The 18,857-nt window shown below is 54.8% G+C and overlaps 1 protein-coding gene across 1 annotated transcript; it reads left to right on the top strand.

The window, feature by feature from the left end:
- Window positions 1-1,143: 1,143 nt before the first annotated feature.
- Window positions 1,144-18,749, top strand: PCSK9 (proprotein convertase subtilisin/kexin type 9). The gene is made up of 12 exons (XM_084787392.1): window positions 1,144-1,603; window positions 2,900-3,091; window positions 4,993-5,116; window positions 7,724-7,857; window positions 8,049-8,190; window positions 9,840-10,036; window positions 11,115-11,298; window positions 12,116-12,289; window positions 12,529-12,677; window positions 13,409-13,586; window positions 15,316-15,494; window positions 16,651-18,749. Exons 1-12 carry the CDS (start codon window positions 1,397-1,399, stop codon window positions 16,864-16,866), a joined length of 2,076 nt encoding a protein of 691 aa, XP_084643518.1. The 5' UTR covers window positions 1,144-1,396; the 3' UTR covers window positions 16,867-18,749.
- Window positions 18,750-18,857: the final 108 nt, after the last annotated feature.

The raw sequence follows: 18,857 nt of genomic DNA, 5'->3' as shown, positions 1-18,857 counted from the left end.
TTGAGATCCTCTGTGTACATGATCCCCTGGGTGGGCCTCAAGGGTGAGAAGCCTGGCCTTCCAGAGGAAGCATGAAAAAGGTTTGCTTAGAGACTTTCTTGCTACAGGTAGCCTTGGTGAGGTCACTGGCCAAAGCCTGGTTCATCAAGCAAGGCAGAGAGTCCCCAGCCATCACTGAGTACGTGTGAACCAGCTCTTCTTCCTGCCAAGATGGTGGGCTATTTGGTGGGGGAAGGAAAAAGACAAAGGAGTGACACCAGTCTGCCTCATGGGTGTTCCTTAATGCACTCCAGTGGGCTCTCTGCTGTGAGGTAAAGACAAAGCGAGGCCCCCAGGACCTCGATTCAGGCTGCTGAGCAGTGCAGACTGGGATCCAGAAGTGGCTTGGAATCTTGCTTCTGAGCAGAGCCTGGCCACGTGCCTCCCTCTGCAGCACCTGCTATGAGGCCCGTGGATAGGCTCCCCTTGGCAACTCCTGGTGTTTGCTGGATGCTTGCTCTATTGAGTTCTTGGCTACAGTGTGTAAAAACCAAAAACAAAACCCAAACCAAACCAAAAGCCTAAACCAGACTGAAACTTTAACTTTGGAACATTCTCCCGGCCCCTACCCCCACCCACTCCGGCCCACACCCCTATCCCCACCTCCAGTTTGTGCTTACAATGGAGTTTCAGTCTCTGGAGCCTTTGAAAATTTAAATTGTGGAGTCTCTCAAGGTGAGTGGACTTGGAACCCGAAGAAAGCAGTTTTGTCCTGGTGGGCTATGGTGCGGAGAGCGTAAGGAAGCAGAGGGGCGGGGCCAAGGTGGGGGTCCAGGCTGAATGGAGCGCAAAGTTTAGGCAGGTGGAGGTTAAGTCACTGGACAGTGAGGAGTTATGGGTCACAGAGAGAAGGCGGGCCCAGGGGAAATTAGTTAACATTGTTGGAGGGAGAAGTAAGGGGGTGGTTGGCCGACCCGGAAACACTAAAGAAGTGGGCTCAGCTTGGCTCTGACTTGGCAGGGGTGGGGGTGGGGGGAATGTGGCGGGCCGGGCTTACAGCCCAATTGGGATTTGGGGTTTTGTCCTCTCTCTGAGCGTCATTTGACGCTGTCTGGGGAGGGCGAGGCCGAAACCCGATCCTTTAATCCTCGGGCCCCGTTAATGTTTAATCAGAGAAGATCTTCCGATGGGGCTCGGGGTGGCGTGATCTCCCAGCCCCTAGACGTCCAGCACCCACACCCTAGAAGGCTTCCACTCCCACGTGGACGCGCTGGCTGCCGGTGGGCTCCGCTTCTCTTGCGGTCTGAGACCGGAGGGCTGGGCCAGTGCTTGGCGCCTTAGGGACAGCACAGCCCGGGTGCCTGGTTCCTCGAATCCCGCCCGACCACGTCCTTCCCGCGCACCTCTCCTAGCTCCGATGGGCACCCGCTGCTCTGTGTGGCCGCGGTGGCCGCTGTCGCTGCTGCCGCTGCTGTTGCTGCTACTACTGCGCCCCACGGGCGCCAGTGCCCAGGACGAGGACAGCGACTATGAAGAGCTGATGCTCGCCCTTCCATCCCAGGAGGATGGCCTGGCTGATGAGGCCCCTCATGTGGCTACCGCCACCTTCCGACGTTGCTCTAAGGTGCGGGTGAGGGATGCCAGGCAATGGTGCCGCTCTGGAGTTGGGGTGGTGCTCGCTGCCGAGGGTCTTCTCTGCTCATCCAACCCATCTGTTGGTCTCGGAATGCACCTCGGGGTACAAGACCCAGCTCGCAGCTGCACCGTGTGGCAAAGAGTGATGAGGTGGGGTAGAGGAGGCCACGTGCTAAACGCACCAGCACCGTGGGGCTTGGTTCCTAAGGTGTGAGGTGGGGAGTGGGCTACTGGTGCGGTCATGCCAAGAGAGTGTCCTCCAAAGTATGGTGGCTGGGGACCATGCGGAGGCTGAAAACTCTAGTTCTCACATCTTTCTCAACTGGGTGCTACCAGTCATCCTGTGAGCCTTTTGGGCCTCTGGGGGCCTTGAACTAGGGGAGTGGTGTCAGGGCTGCATGACTGGAGCACTGGCGGGTGGGTGGGGTCAGTTTCCTGGGCATGTCTGCCTCTGGCTCTGGGCCACAGGAAGCTCCTGCCTGAGGTGGAGCAGTTCCTTCCAAGTTTATTTCCCAGGGTTCCTTGAGGTTCTTTGCCCTGCTTGGAAATGAACTTGGGGTTGGAGGCTGGAGTCACTCCCCTGCCTCTGGGTGGCCAGTTTCTTTGTCTTGAGCTTTTGTTAAAAGGGGACAGACGGTCCTTCGGTGACTACATGGGAGATCTCTGGACGTAACAGGAGAAGAGATCACTTGAAGGATTATAGCCCAATGCAGTGAGACCATCTGGCCACCATTACTGGTGTGGTGTGGTGTCCTGGAGCGGGCTCCTTGTGTGTTTACCAGAACCACACACTTCTCATTAGATTCCAGATGTTTCGGTCAGGCCCATGTTTGGAGTGGCACATGTTTCCATCTGCCAATGACTGTTGCAACTCAAGATTCAGCCATACCAGGAGCCTCAAGGCTATATGCTGCATAAGAGCTTTTTATGGGTATTCTGTGGAGTGTTTATTTGAATGGTTCAGAGTTTAAAGCAGGGACAGAGAAACAATGAAAAAAATATTACTATTATTTATTATTCCCCTCACCAGATGTACTCAGGAGACAGAGGCCTCATGGCCAAATGCACTAAGCTGCTACATTGCTAAGGAAGAGCGGAAAGCACTTTCCCGAGGCACTCCTTGGGCAGGCAGGGACATTCCTCCCAGGAATGCTCTATAGGAACAAAGCTCACAGAACAGGATAACGTGGGAAAGTCTGTTATATGCATACTACACTAGGATGAGGTGCCTCTGCGTCCACTGAGGCTCTCATGTTCTCTGCTTCACTTCTTCCCTGGGGACCAGGAAGCCTGGAGGCTGCCAGGCACCTACATAGTGGTGCTGATGGAGGAGACCCAACGGCTGCAGATTGAACAAGCTGCCCACCGCCTGCAGACCCGGGCTGCCCGCCGGGGCTACGTCATCAAGGTTCTGCATATCTTCCATGGCCTCTTCCCTGGCTTCTTGGTGAAGATGAGCAGCGACCTGTTGGGCCTGGTGAGCTACAGTCTTGGGCGTGGGCCTCTCCACAAGGGATGGGCGTTCATTTCCATGTGTACACTGACCTTAGCGTGTCCTCTGCTTAGAATTGGGACCAGGAAGTGCCCATGGCTCCTGGTTTTCTGAAAAGCTGCCTTGTAGCCTTGGCCACATTCCAGGGCCATGTGTACATCCACTGGAGGGCAGAAGGGACCACAAGACAGCTAGCTGCAGAGCTTGGCCCCTCCCCCATGGCCTGTCTGCCAGGATCCTTGTCTGGTTTGTCCACTGCCTGTGAGAACCAATGGGGACAAGGCCTGGGACACTGGCTCTTATAGAGTATCAAAGGTGTTAGATTCTTCCTCTGGGACAGAGTAGTCCTGCTCCATCACTCCTCTGAGTGCCGCACCTTCCTTTGCTGAAGGAGGTGAAAAGGATGCAGGCTATTGCCCGCCCTCCCTGTTCTCCTCTGTCATGGCACCCCAGGCTCTCACCGCACGCCAGTGCCCTTCCCCCACTGGGTGCTCTCAGCTCCCTGTACACACTTAGGTCCCAGGGCTCAGGGCCTTGCCCAGGCCTCCAGTGCACATTATGCATGCATCCGACCCCCTGGCTCAGGTCACTGCTGACCCAGGGTTTAAACTGATGTAACACCTGTGACTAAGTGACTGTGGGACATCGATGGGGCATAGCCAGGGCCACAGTGCGGGAGGACAACAAGTGTCTCCTGTCCATCTGCTGTGCACTTTAACAAGCATCTGCAGCTGCAGATGGAGGTGACATATGTCGCCTTGAGCCTTTCCTTCAAGCTTACAGCAAAGGTGGAGACCGACCAGCTGATGTCAGAGCAGTAGCTGGTGCTGCGGGCTCAGCACAGTGTGGAATGAATATAACCCTGGAAGTGCCAGGCGGCTGGCAGGTGCCTATTGCTTAGGGCAATGAGCTCTGCACAGGAGAACATAGAATTTGCTCCGGGAAGTTGAGCCTTGGCACCTCAAAAGGTGTCACGGCCCCAGCTCAGTGTCTCACTGGTTTGTTAGAGCAGGTGCCTGCATCTCTCAGAACTCTCTGTAAGCCAGGTGTGGTGAAGGGAGCCATCGTTTAATGGACACTAGTGGACAAAGGGCAATAGTTTTTATATAGGGATGGGTTGAGACAGTGTCTTGTTCTGTAGTTCAGGCTGGTCTCAAACTCGTGATTTCCCCACCTCTGCTTCTGGAATGCTTGCATTACGGACAGGTGTCAACATCCCCGGCTGAATGTTGAGTGTTTAAGCAGATATTAGGTAAAGAAATTGATAGAGGGTAGGTTAAGGGGCCGTGGGGACACTAAGGTACCCAGAGATGCCTTGGGCCTCCAGGAGTTGGGGAGAGGAAGGGAGGAAGCCGAAGCACAGCGGGAGGGCGTGTTACCCGAGGACGCAGCTGCTGTGAGCCTAGTTAAGGAGCAGGGTGCAGGACTGACTTGGATGCCTCCGGTGAACTGAACAAACTGGAGGCCTGGGAGTCTAGCGCTTCGGTCTGCAGGGTCAGTGCAAAGGATGGGGGTGGGAGCAGACACACAATGGCCAGCAACAGGTGCCTGATTTGAGAGTGAGGTTAAGTACTTCACTGATTCCTGACCACCTCCTTGAAGCTGGGCATAGTCTGACCACCAGGTGGAGATGTGGAGCCAGAATCCTTCTGAGTAGTCATATGGGTTCAGACACTAGGGTTATGGAGCACTGCGTTCCCTAACCAGAGAGGCGTGAGGATGCTGGGCCCCTGGTCTGTCTTCTGGGCCCCGGGAGGGAGGCTTTGGGGACAATGTGAGTAGGTGCTGGTTGGGGACATGGATAGTTGGCTCAAGTGGGACTGCTGTGGGCTGCTGTTAGCTGAGGGCTTTTGAAGCTAAGCGCCATGGCTCTCTGGCTTCCGCAGGCCCTGCAGTTGCCCCATGTGGAGTACATCGAGGAAGACTCATTTGTCTTCGCCCAGAGCATCCCTTGGAACTTGGAGCGGATTATCCCGGCATGGCACCGGATGGAGGACGACAGCTCCCCGAGTAAGGTCCCCAGTGAGCCTCCAGTCTCCACTTTCTTTCTCCAGCCCCGCCCCCTCCCCTAGAGCTCCAGGGTCTGCACCGATCTTCTCTGCCTTGCTCCACAGAGTCATGCACGAGTCTCCCCCCTCCCCCCCCCATCCCCTCCAGCTTCTCATCCTTGCTGCCTTCATCCCCCACCGTCTTCGTCAATGTTCTATTGCTGGGAAAAGACACCATAGCCACGGCAACTCTTATAAAGAACAACATTTAATTGTGGCTGGCTTATAGTTCAGAGGTTCAGTCCATTTTCATCATGGCGGGGAGCACAGCAGCACAGGCAGACATGGTGCTGGAGAAGGAGCTGAGAGTTCAGGCAGCAGAAGGTCACTAGGATCAGCTTGAGCCTATGAGACCTCAAAGCCCGCCTCCACAGTGACGCACTTCCTCCGACAAGGCCACACCCACTCTAACAAGGCCACACCTCCTCATAGTGCCACTCCCTATGGGTCAAGCATTCACAAACGTGAGTCTATGGGGGCCGTTCCTATGCAAACCAGCACATACCCAATCTGGAAGAGGCTAACCCTGACTGACTCACTATCTGTGGGATACCCAGCCATGCAGACAGGGACAGACCCTCATCTGGACAGACACAGCCCACTGCAGTTGCCCCACCCCCATCCAGATGTGTAATCTCCCAGCCCACCTTACCCCTCCCACCACCAGTACCACAGCCTGCTGGAGGCTCCCTGCGTCTGTCAGTGGGCCACCTCTCCCTAGCGTATCTTGCTTTCAGAGATGGAGGAAGAGAGGCTTGGGAAGGTGGCCTGCATCTGGTAGCAGGGGGTGGCACCGAGTTGAGAAGGGCTGAAGGGCACCTGCTCTGGGAAAGGCTCAGAGGTTTAATGGAGCCTAGATTGACTGTCCCCCGTGGAGCATCTAGTGTGCTAGGAAGGTTATCTATTGCTTATGTAAATGAGGCACGGGTGAGGTGAGAAGGATGAAGCCTGGCAGTCAGGAGCATCTCAGCTGGGTTAGATGGGTATGCAGCCAGCCAGGTGCCCCCTCGGGATAGCCATAGAGCTCTCTGTGCCAGGCCAAGGCTGGGAGAGGCAATCTAAGGTTTCTTTTTCCTTTGGGACACCTTGCCCTGCCCCTCTGTCATATTTACTAGGGACTAAACGTGGTCTTGGACCTACTAGGGAGGTGCTCAAAGGCTTAACTGTATGCACAACTCCAGAGTGAGAATTTAAAAAAAAAAATTCATTATTTTTTAAAATTTTATGTGTATAAGTGTTTGGGCTACATGTATGTATATGAACCATGTGCCATGTATGTGTATATACCACATGTCATACATGTATACAGTGCCCATGTGCACACAGTGCTCGCAGAGGCTAGAAGAGGGCACTGGGGTTACAGATGGTCCCTGTCTAGCATATGGCTGCTGGGAACTGAACCCAGGTCCTCTCCAAGAGCAGCAAGTGCTTGTAACCACTGGACCATCTCTTTCCCAGGCTGAGAATTTTTGAGAGTGGCTACAGCCTTGGATACCGCCTTCCTTTCCTCCATTCTCCTAGCTCTCCCTCCACAGGAAGCAGACCCTCTGCAGGCTCTTTCCACCAAGCCTGCTCAGGCACATCCCCCTATCTCCCACTAAGCCCCTGCCCCCACGCCCAGGTGTCTCCTATCCCCCCAGCACCACCCCCGCATCTCCTACACCCCAACCTCCCCACCCCTCCCCACCCCACCCCTCCCCGTGCCCAGGTGTCTCCTACCCCGGCAACCCTGCCCCCCACCCAGGTGTCTCCTACCCTGCCAACCCTCCCCACCCCCACTTTCAGGTGTCTCCTACTCACCCAACCCTGCCCCCCACGTCCAGGTGTCTCCTATCCCCCCAGTGCCCCCCCCACCCTGGTGTCTCCTACCCTGCCCCCCACCCAGGTGTCTCTTACCCCACCAACCCTCCCTGTCCCCATGCCCAGGTGTCTCCTACCCCGCTAACCCGCCCCGCCCTCCGCCCAGGTGTCTCGTGGAGTGCCCACCCTTTGTTGTATGCCTGTTTCTTGGAGACTCACCCACTCAGGCATGGAAGATTTGGGTGTTGTGGCCATGGTAAACTTCCTGCACTGAGTCCCACCCAGCCTCAGTGAGGGAAGAAAGAGCCCACGGGCCTACCAGGCCCTGGCAGGTGACTTCAGTTTCCTCTCTGGGAATGTGTTGGGCAGCCAGGATGGCAGGCAGCCCGGTTAGTTTCTGTCTGTCTTGTCAGCCCTTTCCTCAGTGAGCTGTGAGAGCCTTATGCTTGGGAGGTCAGTTTATTTTATGCTATAATATCATGTTTTGAATGTTACTATTGTTGTTTCACATGGATCTGGGCCACCTCCTGTTCACTTCAGCTCACCTCCTGCCTCTGTCATTTGCCAGCTACGGGCCACTGGCAGCTCCTTGACCTCTCTGGGCCCTGCTCCTTGACGTAAAATAAAGATTAAGTAGCATGCAGCTTTCAAGAAGTTTGGGGAGATGCCATGAGCTGTCTAGAATGTGAGGTGGCGGACAGCTCAGTACATGGGCAATCACGTTAATCCCACAACATTTCTCCCCTCCCACGAACGCTGCCGTGAGAAGATGAAAGCGGCCAGGTGGAGGTGTATCTCTTAGACACCAGCATCCAGAGTGGCCACCGAGAAATTGAGGGCAGGGTCACCATCACTGACTTCAACAGTGTGCCTGAGGAGGATGGGACACGCTTCCACAGACAGGTCAGTGTGACCCTCGCTTCATCTCAGAGGGTGGATGAAGGTGGGCAGTGGTGCCACCACTGGAGCATCGTGTCAGCACGGCCTAACTTTTCCTGTTATCTGTGGGGTGGGACGTCAGTCTGTCCAGGCATCTTCTAATATATCATGGGGTGAGTGAACTCTCTCACACGATCCCTGTGTCGATTGATTAGGCAAGTAAGTGTGAGAGCCATGGCACCCACCTGGCGGGTGTGGTCAGCGGCCGCGATGCGGGTGTGGCCAAGGGCACCAGTCTGCACAGTCTGCGTGTGCTCAACTGTCAAGGGAAGGGCACGGTCAGCGGCACCCTCATAGGTGAGTGGCATTTTGGGTTCTACCACCCCCCACCCTGTGTGAAGGCAGCCAAAGCTTAGCAGGTGCATGGTCTCATAGTCAGGTGGTCTCTGCAGGTGCATGGTCTTGTAGTCAGGTGGTCTCTGCAGGTGCACGGTCTTGTAGTCAGGTGGTCTCTGCCACACCGTTTCAGGTGATTGGCTTGTCAGGATCCCAGAGATCCAGAATGTGGGTGGGAAACTGAGGTTTGGGTGGGGGCAGGGCTCAGGCCAGGCGGGTCTATGGGTGAGCACTCGTCCACAGCTTTCCACTGACGCCCTTGTTAGTGCCTTTACACTGCTAGCCTTGATGTGACAGAAGCCAGCTTTTCCTGCCCGTGTGCTTACCAGCAAAGCCAGGACATGTACTTGGTGAGGGGGCTGCACCAGATCTTTCCAGCCTTTTGCAGATTACTCCATCACTCTACTCCAGTGGGGGCCCAGAGGGCTAGAACTGTGGCGTGTAGGCAGGGGAGGAGAAATGAAAGGGGCACTGGCTCATTGCATCTCACTGTGCTGGGCACAGAGTGCAAGGCTTGGCACGCAACCCTGAAGTTGGCATGAGACAGTGGCTAACTAGCCAGTAAGCCTGGCCAGAGAGGGTGACCTAGCCAGGGCCCACAGCTGGAGCCTGCCGGCCTCTGCGGAACGAGCTGATCATGACTTGACTACCACCAACCAGTAATATGCTGGCCCAGGCAGCAAATGGGAATGGACTTCGGCTATGAGCCCTTCAAGTGTTTGTGTTTGTTTGTTTTTGGTTTGTTTATTTATTTTTATGATCATGAATGTTTTGCCTGCATGTATTTATGTATGTATGTATGCATGCATGCATGCATGTATGTATGCATGCATGTATGTATGCCTACCAGGTACTGAAAACTGAATCTGAGTCCTCTTCAAGAACATCAAGTGCTCTTGACCCCTAAGCCATCTTCCCAGCTCCGTGCTTGGGACTTTAGAGGACAACAGTCATTGACACACATTTAAATCAATAGCCTCTGTCCCATCAGTGACCTCTTGTGCCTGTCCCACCCCCTTATTGACCAACCTCAGTCCAACTTGTCACCCCTGAAGGCCACTGTGTAGAAAGAGACTTCTCATTTCCTGGAAGTCCTTCACCTCTGGAAGCCTTCTTGTGGGAGAACTGTCCCCTCCTCCAGGTGCCCTCCAGTGTGTAGAAAGCTCCCGGTACCTTACAGTTAATTCCAGACATAGTCAAGTTGACAACCAAGAACAGCCATTGCATATTGCAACCAAAGTGTGGTGTTTTCAGCAGTAGTGTCTCACCGTCTAGTCCTGGGGAACATTTGGCTCCTTCGGTTGAGTCTAAACTTTTTCCTTTAGGACCTAGTCTTTTCTCTCAAGGCAGTCAAATGTGAGGACCAATGATGTTGGGAAAGTTATCTCCTTCACTTAAAGAAAATGAGTATATGATTTAAATGTCAGTCATATAAAAAAAAATTCTTTCAAGGCAGCAGCATGCAGTAGGTTTGGTTGAGCCTCAGGGCACTGAACCACCACCGCATTGTCCATCACACTACGCCTCCGAGGGAGGGAACTGGAGGAGGAAGGCACGCTTCTCCAGCAGGTGACGTGGGCTTGTTGGCTTGTTTGTTTGTTTGTTTTCAGGCCTGGAGTTCATTCGGAAAAGCCAGCTAATCCAGCCTTCGGGGCCACTAGTGGTGTTACTGCCCCTGGCGGGTGGGTATAGCCGGATCCTCAACTCCGGCTGCCAGCACCTGGCAAGGACTGGCGTGGTGCTGGTTGCTGCAGCTGGAAACTTCCGGGATGATGCCTGCCTCTATTCTCCAGCTTCTGCTCCAGAGGTAGGAGCTGTCCTGTCCTGCCAGGACGAAGGGACAGTGTCAGGTGGCCCCCTTACTGGCCGAGCTGCCTGGGTTGAGAGTGGTTAGAGCCTCCAAACTGGGACTCTGGAAGGACTCATGCCCCTCCCCCCCCAGGAAGCTGTGACCCAGGCAGCCATGCCCATGGTCCTGTCTGGTTCATTCTCCCTTCCTCCTCTCAGGACCTGGGGCCTTATCCAGCTCCCCTCCTGTCCCCTGGAAGGCAGAATAGCGGCCTCAGCTTTCTCCTCCCCTCCTCTGCATCCCTAGATCACCCACGAGACCCTGAGGCATTCATGGAGCAGACCCACTGTCCTGTCCAATCCCTTAGCCTCCTTCTCCGTTGTCCAGCTCCCCACCTATAACTGATCCTAGTGAGATTGGGGGTGACTGCTGGCCCCAAAGCCCTCATGTGATGACCATCACATTATCCATTGTGTCTGGGGTTGTGGCAGGTGCATTCTGGGAGAGGCCTTCCTGGAGAAACTGATGGTCCAGTGGGCCCATTCTCATCAGAGGGACAACTGGAGGGCATCTGTTATGCAGTGGACTATTAGTATTGAGAGAGCAATAAAGTCTTTCACACTCAAAGAGAGAGAGAGAGAGAGAGAGAGAGAGAGAGAGAGAGAGAGAGAGAGAGAGAGAGAGAGAGAGAGAACAGAAGTGAGAGGCACCTGTCCCAGTTCAAGGCTTCATGCAGCCCAGCCTGCCCTTCCTGACTACCAGCGCTTACCAAGCTGCTTAATTTAATATCGCAAGGCCCAGCATGGCTCATCCATCCATCTTGTCTACTCTAGGCTGATAGCAGCACTGGTCCTACTTAGTCTCTACCCTAGACCAGGGGCTTCATAGGGAGTCAGAAAATGGGGTCTGGAACATGGTGGGGGACCATTGCCAAGGTGAGATGCCAGAGTTTCCCCCTAGGAGCTGCAATTCTCACGGGCGACAGCATTTCAGAGGGACACAAGTGGAAACTGGAGTTGGCTAGTGCAGAGGCAAGATCCGCCTGTCCCACTGTGGCCCAGATCTTTCTCTGTTCCCCATCTCCTTATGTTGCCAGGTCATCACAGTTGGGGCCACTGATGCCCAGGACCAGCCAGTCACCCTGGGGACCTTGGGGACCAACTTTGGACGCTGTGTGGACCTCTTTGCGCCTGGGAAGGACATCATTGGTGCATCCAGTGACTGTAGCACGTGCTTCATGTCACAGAGTGGGACATCACAGGCTGCTGCCCACGTGGCTGGTGAGTCACCCCCAACCTCCATCCTGCCACCATGGCCCTTTGGCAGGCAGCAGGGTCTGTGCCTTGAGGGCAAATGTGAGGGGACCTGATGGTGCCTGTGGTGAGCAGCTTTGCCAGTGTGAGACGGTGTCTGAGGAGGTAACCTACTTAAAGAAAGAAGGGCTTATTTGGACTTGTGGTTTCAGAAGGCTCAGCCCATGTGGCGTCTTTAGTTTAGGGCATGCCGTGGAGGGGAGTGTGTGGCAGAGCAAGACTGCTCCCCTCATGTGGCTGGAAAGCAGAGGGGAAGGGCACATCCCTAATGACCTATTTCCATTAGGACACACCTCCAAAAGGGTCTGTCTCCTCCCATAGGCTGGTGACCGAGCCTTCAACATATAGACCTTGGCGGGGCTGGGGGTGGGGCGCGGGGGTAGGGTATTTAAGAATCAAATTATCGTAAAGTCCTGAAGAACACCGGGTCTGCCAGAGAAGGATACAGAAACAGATGGGGCAGAAAGCTCTCTTAGGGGGAGTCCTGTGGGGGGCACCTGCACAGCCTGAGAGTCAGGGAAGGACATGTGATACAGTGTTTGGTGGACGGTTCACCTGCAGTTGCCAATGCCTGTAGGTAGGATAGGGCGTCTTCTTACCAGCTCTTCACCAAGTGGAGGATTGTAGGTGCTTAAATTTCTGGAGGAGCAGGTTTTGTGTGTGCATGCATGCATGTATGTGTGTTTGTTCCTGCATGTGCACCCTGGCAGGGGTCCTGTGGCCGGGGAGAAGGGCCAGGCCACCACCTTCTATAATCCTGCACCCACCCCCCCACCCCCCCCAGGCATTGTAGCCAGGATGCTGACTCGGGAACCAGGGCTCACCCTGGCTGAGCTGCGGCAGAGGCTGATCCACTTCTCTACCAAAGACGTCATCAACATGGCCTGGTTCCCTGAGGACCAGCAGGTGCTGACCCCCAACCTGGTGGCCATACTGCCCCCCAGCACCCATGGGACAGGTGAGGAGGATGACAGGGAGTGTCCACAGCCCTTTCCCCGGTCCTCACAAGAGAGTTTTCTTTTCTTGGCTGTAGTTTGGGGGGCGGAGGCTCTGAAAAGGCTTGATAACATTTTCATGGGAAAAACAGCGCTCTTGAGGGCTCTCTTCTCCTGCCATTAACTGAGGCGTTCACTAACGTCCCTGGGGATGCCCCTTCCATCCCACCCGAAGACCCTACTCACCTGGGCCTTGTTGCAGGCGGACAGTTGCTCTGCAGGACGGTGTGGTCCGCACACTCGGGGCCCACTCGTACAGCTACGGCTACAGCCCACTGCGCCCCAGAAGAGGAGCTACTGAGCTGCTCTAGCTTCTCCAGGAGCGGGAGGCGACGGGGTGATCAGATGGAGGTACTCCAGCCCTGTGTGTCTGTCTGTCTGTCCCCTACCAGCACTAGCCCTCAGCAATGGAGGCTACTTGACCCTTGAGCCTTCTAGTGCCCGTTTTCAGGGTGAAAGGCCTGGTCAGAGAGTTCCACATCCAGGAGGGGCAGTGCCCACTGTACGTGCAGCCAGGGCCTTGTGGTGGAACATGTTTTTTTTTTTTTCTTTCTTATTTTTAGAGTTATTTATTTATTATGTATATAGTGCCCTGGCTGCATGTACACCTGCAGGCCAGAAGAGGGCACTAGATCTCATTATAGACTGTTGTGAGCCATTATGTGATCGCTGTGAATTGAACTCAGGACCTTTGGAAGAGCAAGCAGTGTTCTTAACCTCTGAGCCATCTTAAGAGCTGTTTCTCTGTGCTGGTCTGTGGCTCTGGAGTTGGGATGAAGGCATTCAGATACTGGGTGACATTGAGTTTGCCTGGAGGGCAGCATCTGACCAGGAGGGTCAGGTCCTAGAAACGGTGCATGTGAGTTTCCAGGCTGGGGCTGAAGCTGGTGTATCAGCCACCCAACGTCTCCATAGGAAGTTTTATGATGGAGCTGGAGCTGCCGAGAGACAGAACACTTTGTCTCGGGCCTGGGGGAGTGCCTTGTGTCTAGAGGCACCAAGGGTCCCAACAACATGTCTGTGTACCTCTGTCCCAGCCTTGTAGTCTCTCTTACTGGCTCTTCTTTTTCTGTGACTCTCAGGCCATAGGGGGCCAGCAGATCTGCAAGGCCCTCAACGCGTTCGGAGGAGAGGGTGTCTACGCTGTCGCTAGGTGCTGCCTGCTTCCCCGTGCCAACTGCAGCATCCACACCGTTCCTGCAGTCCGAGCTGACCTGGAGGCTCATGTCCGCTGCCATCAGAAGGACCATGCCCTCACAGGTAGGAACCCAGTCAAGCTGTGAGAAAGAGGCCCTGTTTTGAAGTGCTTGCTGTCAGAGTTTGCTTGGTCCTTCAGAGACCCAGGGCCCATTTTAAGCTGGTCTCCATCACTTCTCTGTAGTGTGATCCCTTCTCCCTGGCTTCCTTCTGCAAAAGAGGGTGATGATGGCAGGGTGAGGTGGGGCACAGGCTGGGGGGTGCCTGGCACCATCCAAGGGAAGGCTGTGAGGCCTGTCTCCAAGGGGGCAGACTCAAGTCTCAGTTCTGCCACTCAGCAGTGGGCTCAAGTTCCTTATCAGCCCCGTGCTTGGCTTCTTCATCATGAAGTGCAAGGTCCCATGCCATACATGTAGCCTGGTGCTGGGACAAGGTCCACTGTCCACCCTTGTCATCACTGTCCTGCCTCTGGATCGCCATGAGAAACATTTCCAGGCAAGTAGTAGAAGTCATAGGTGAGGACCTTGAGGGCCATGAGGTGGCTCTCAGCTCAGGAGGAGCTGAGCAGTCCTGTATGGATGGAGGGGTAAATGCTGGTGAGGGTGGTAAGTCATTGGGAATGCCTTGTTCAGGGGCAGAGCCCAGTGGAGTGCAGGCTGAGGAGGCACTGAAGGGTCCAGAGTGAAAGGTGGGGTTGGTAGGGCCCGTGACCAGAATGGATCTGCAGGGAGAAGATGAGCCCAGTGGTGAGCTGTAACTCAGACCAGGCAAGGCTCCCTAGCCCCAACCTAGTTGGCGGCAATTCTGTACTGGGCTCTCACTTGCCTTTGGGGGTGGCAACAGCTAAGCCCCAGAGCAGGTTTGGAGCAGCGAGAGCCTTTGAGTTTCCCTATCTGCCGCCTCATAGAGCTCCACTTATCAGCTAAGACAGTGGTTCTCAGCCTTCCTAATGCTGTGGCCCTTTAACACAGTTCCTCATGTTGTGGTGACCCCAAAACATAAAATTATTTTCATTGTTACTCCATAGCTGTAATTTTGTTCCTGTTATGAAGCGTGGTGTAAATATCTGTATTTTCTGTTGGTCTTAGGCGACACCTGTGGAAGGGTTGTTCGAGCCCTTTGGGTTGATCCCTGTGACCCTCAGGTTGAGAATTGCTGAGTTAAAGGGGCTGCCCCTCCTTGTAGAGTGGCTGTGCTGAGGTCCTGTACCTAGGACCTCAGAGAATTATCATCGTCAGCACCCTACTATGCAGAGCCCTTGCCATGAATAGGTTGTGTGCTGGGATGTCACTCATGTTGCCTTGGCTCCTCTTCATGGCATCCCTGTAAGAGCTCTTATGTTCGCAATGTAACAAAAGGGAAACCGAGGCTTGGGATAGCTGAGTGACCACTATCTACAGTTTTGTAGCTGGTGGCGTCTCTTACTCCTAAGACCAGTCTCATGCAGACCTGGGCTCACACCCAGGATGGGGAAGGGCCTCAGAGGCTCTGAGCACCTCAGGCTGAGGAGCCCTGTCCCATCTGAGCAATTTCCTTCTCTGGGTGAAGAGGCCATATTTTTCTTAAGAAAGTAAGGCTCCGAGAGGTTGGATAGCCCTCTGACGGCCACCCAGCTGGTCAGTGGCTGACTTGAAATGAGAATCCAGGAATCCTGTTGCTCAAGCCAGCACTTCTGCTCAGAGCTGTTTGTCTTTCCCAAGCTGTGGACTTGACAGAAGTTGCATTCAGTTGGGGCCAGAAAGATGGGAGGTCCCCCAAAATTCCAATCTGAGCTGGATGTCCTCTGTTCTAGGCTGCAGCTTCCACTGGGAGGTGGAAGACCTTGGTGTCAGGCAGTTCATGCGGCGATCCAGACATCAGCCTGGCAAGCACACTGGCCACCGGGAGGCCAGTGTCCACGCTTCCTGCTGCCATGCCCCGGGCCTGGAATGCAAAATCAAGGAGCATGGGATCTCGGGTCCCGCAGAGCAGGTGAAGGGGCTGAGGATGGCTGGGTACCTGGGTCTTGTGGGGTGGCTGCCATCTGCCCTGTGTTGGTGGTACCCCATACCATTATATGTCAGGCTAGGGGGAGGAAGAGCTGGGCAGTTGTTGTGTGCACAGCATATGTGCATTTGTGCATGGCAGGCTGGCCTGGCTTTACCCTTGTCCAGATATGCACGGCCTGCGGTCTACCTCTGCTCCTCTGAGAGCGTGCATGGTCATGGTGAGTCGGTGCCTGAGCACTTTCTAGTTTGGCCACTTAAACCTGCTGGGAGGCAGCTGGGGCGGGGACTCTGCAGAATCTGGACACAGAGTGATGCAGATGTGACAGCTTAGCAAGTGAAGGTTGAGAGAAGAGCCCCGAGAAGAGTTCCAGAAGCCCGTAGCTGGCCTGTCAGAGCTCTGCAGGGGGAAGGGGGGCAGGGGGCAGTGTGAAGCTGGAAGCTGCTCTATGCAGATACCCAGAGATGCTGGCTCCCCGCTGGTCCAGGCCCTAGGAAATGTTTGGCCCACCAGGAGTGTCCATTCTGGTAAGAAAGGGCAGTAAACAAAGTAATTTACAGAGTACCAAGGGGATAATATGGAGGAAAATGGATCAGGGAAGAGTGGTGAGTTGCGACATCCCTGAGGTGGGATGACAAACCATGGGGGCTGTCGCCAGGAGCAATGTTTCTAGCAGAGGAGACAGCTAAGGCCCAGAGGGGACAGGATGCCTTGGTGTCAGGATCATCCAGGCCAGTAGGGCAGGGTGGGACTCAGAAGTCTGGAGACAGGCTAAGTGGGGCTAAAGAACCATTCAGGCCTTGAGTGAGTGAGCTCGGACCTGGGGGTTCACCAGGAGCACAGTTGCTGACCTGTGAAGAGCAAGGCAGGAACCATCAACAGGAGGTTCACTCCTGTGCTGCACCCAGAAATGGGTGTGGGTGAGGAGGAAGAATGGGTTCAAGGGTTCTGTGGAGCCCCTGAATAGTTGGTCTTGCCATTAAATGGGATGGAAGGTGGCAGAGGCACCGACTTAGATGTCTACCCTGGACGAAGGGTATGTTGGTTACTATTGGGTGCAACCATGCTTGCGTCTGAGGCAGTGGAGTCTGGACAGCCCACAAGTGCCAGACACAGGCTTTCTCCCTCTGAACTCTGGTAGGTCACCGTGGCCTGTGAGGCAGGCTGGACCCTGACTGGATGCAATGTTCTCCCCGGAGCATCCCTCACTCTGGGGGCCTATGCTGTGGACAACACCTGCGTGGCAAGGAGCCCTGGTGCCGATACAGCAGGCAGGACCAGCGAAGAAGCTACAGTAGCTGCTGCCATGTGCTGCAGGAGCCGGCCTTCAGCAAAGGCCTCCTGGACTCAGCAGTGACGACAGCCTGAGGCAGGGATGGTGCCTGTGGCTGGGTGTAGAGACATCCCTGCCTGGCTCTCCTGTAGCTGGCCAATGGTGGGGAGACTCTGCCTAGAAGTCAGTGTCTCACCCTGGGTACCCATCCCTCATGGTGGGGCCTGGGCTTGGCATTCTGCCATCAAAGAGGTTAAGCCGTGGCCAGCTCTGGTCAGCTGGTCCAGTGTATCTGAATCTGAGGGCACTAGCTACAAGGCTAGTATTCAGTCCTCAGGCCTCCAGGGTATATTTGTCCTGCAGGAAGGTGATGATGGAGAGAGACCCTTGGAGCTTCAGAGACCAAGTGCCAGGCTGGGAAAGTTGGTGTGGAAGTTGCTGGGAGTCCTCACCACCTGGAGACACCATTTTGGGCTCTCTGGTTAAATGTGCATCAGTTCTGCACACCTCTAGGGATGGCGATGAAAGCCAGTGGTGGATCCAGCCATGCCTGTATCTCCTAGGTGTCCTCATCAGTTGCACCCCAGGCCTTGGCCCTGCTCAGGATAACTGGCTGTGAGCCCCCGGTTGACTCTCAGTTTGTACTGGAGAACCACACAGCGCTTACCTCACCTTACCCCATCCCTTCTACTACCCTGCAAACTGGCAGCCTCACTTTATGAAGAAAGCCAGGACCGGAGAGCCAGTCATACAGGCAGTGGTGTAAGAGTGGCTGGCCTTGACGCCATGCCTCTTGGCAGTAGCAGGCTGGGCACCCCATTTCTGAAGCAAAGATGCCTCAGCAGCTTGCTCCTGGACCACTCCTTAGAGCACAGGCCAGTCCTATGGCTCCCTTAGCCCCAGTTCCCCAGACTGTGTGGAGACTAGTGACAGAGGGCTGACTGTACAAGGCCACACAAGCTGACGAGAACACCTCTCTGTCCGTTCAGCTTCTTCTGCCTTTTTATGTAAGCTTTTCCCACCTGTATTGCTTTTGTAACTTGATATTTATTCTGGGTTTTGTAGAGTTTTTATCATGTAGTGAGTTTTCAGAATAAAAGCAGCTGATGTGACTGCCTGCACCTGGCTGGCTAAGAGGCGGCCTGCTCATCAGGCACAGCTACCTTCCGGATGGTGGGGTACACAGGCCTACAGTGGGAACACACTCCTTGTGCCCATCCTAGGCTTCCAGTGACTGTCTTCCTGTAGCCTCCTGACTCCTCAGGGTCCTAGTACTTTGTCTTTGGGGACCTGTCTGCTCCAGAATTCCAGATTCCTTGGGGTGCATGCCTACCAGCACTCCCAGCTCCCAACACCTCTGCCATCTTCCTCTACCCAGTGGCAGGTGCAGGACTCAGCGGCGTTTATGGACTCATTCACTCATGAGCCTGTGGGTGTTTCTGCAAAAAGACTATGGTTGCCCCTGATCCGAAATGAAGCATGCTCTCAGATCTTTTTAGTGTGCGATGTGCAGATATCCCATTCATGCAGTGTGGAACCTCTCAGTGTCATTGTCTTAAGCAAGGTCTACCTCTATACAAACATATAACAAACAGATGTGGGGGGAAAAAAATCTCCAGATTGTTTTCTGAACATTAGTGAAATCTACAAAAATCACTATGGTTGACAGATGCTAATGGCTCAAACGTCAGAATGGTGTCTGGCACCAGAGCCACTGGCACCTGTGCTTTCAGCCCAGTTGAGACCTCTGCCTGTCCCCTACATGGCAATGACCATGTGTTGGTTGGTTAGACAGCCACATGTGGACAGGTGGCTCATGCAGACGGTTGCCAGCTAGTCACCAAGAATGCACAGGAAGGGCTGGCCCTGCAGGGAGAGGAAGACGCAGTAGAGGGGCTGGGACCCATGGGACCACTGCAGGCCAGAGCAAGAAACTTAGCTTCTGAAAGCCGAGACCACAGGCCCTGCCTAAGTTGTGCACAGAGATTCTGGGTCAGAGGACAGGACACCCCCCCTGCCCACTCCACCCCCCCCTCACCGCAGCACACTGTGGCCCTCCCCCACCCCCAGGGCAC

The sequence above is a fragment of the Acomys minous genome (assembly GCF_964271855.1).
Source record: "Acomys minous genome assembly, chromosome: 6".
In the NCBI taxonomy this organism is placed as follows: Eukaryota; Metazoa; Chordata; class Mammalia; order Rodentia; family Muridae; genus Acomys; species Acomys minous.
Note: the sequence above shows the minus strand (reverse complement) of the source record. Positions and strands in the feature narration are given on the sequence as shown.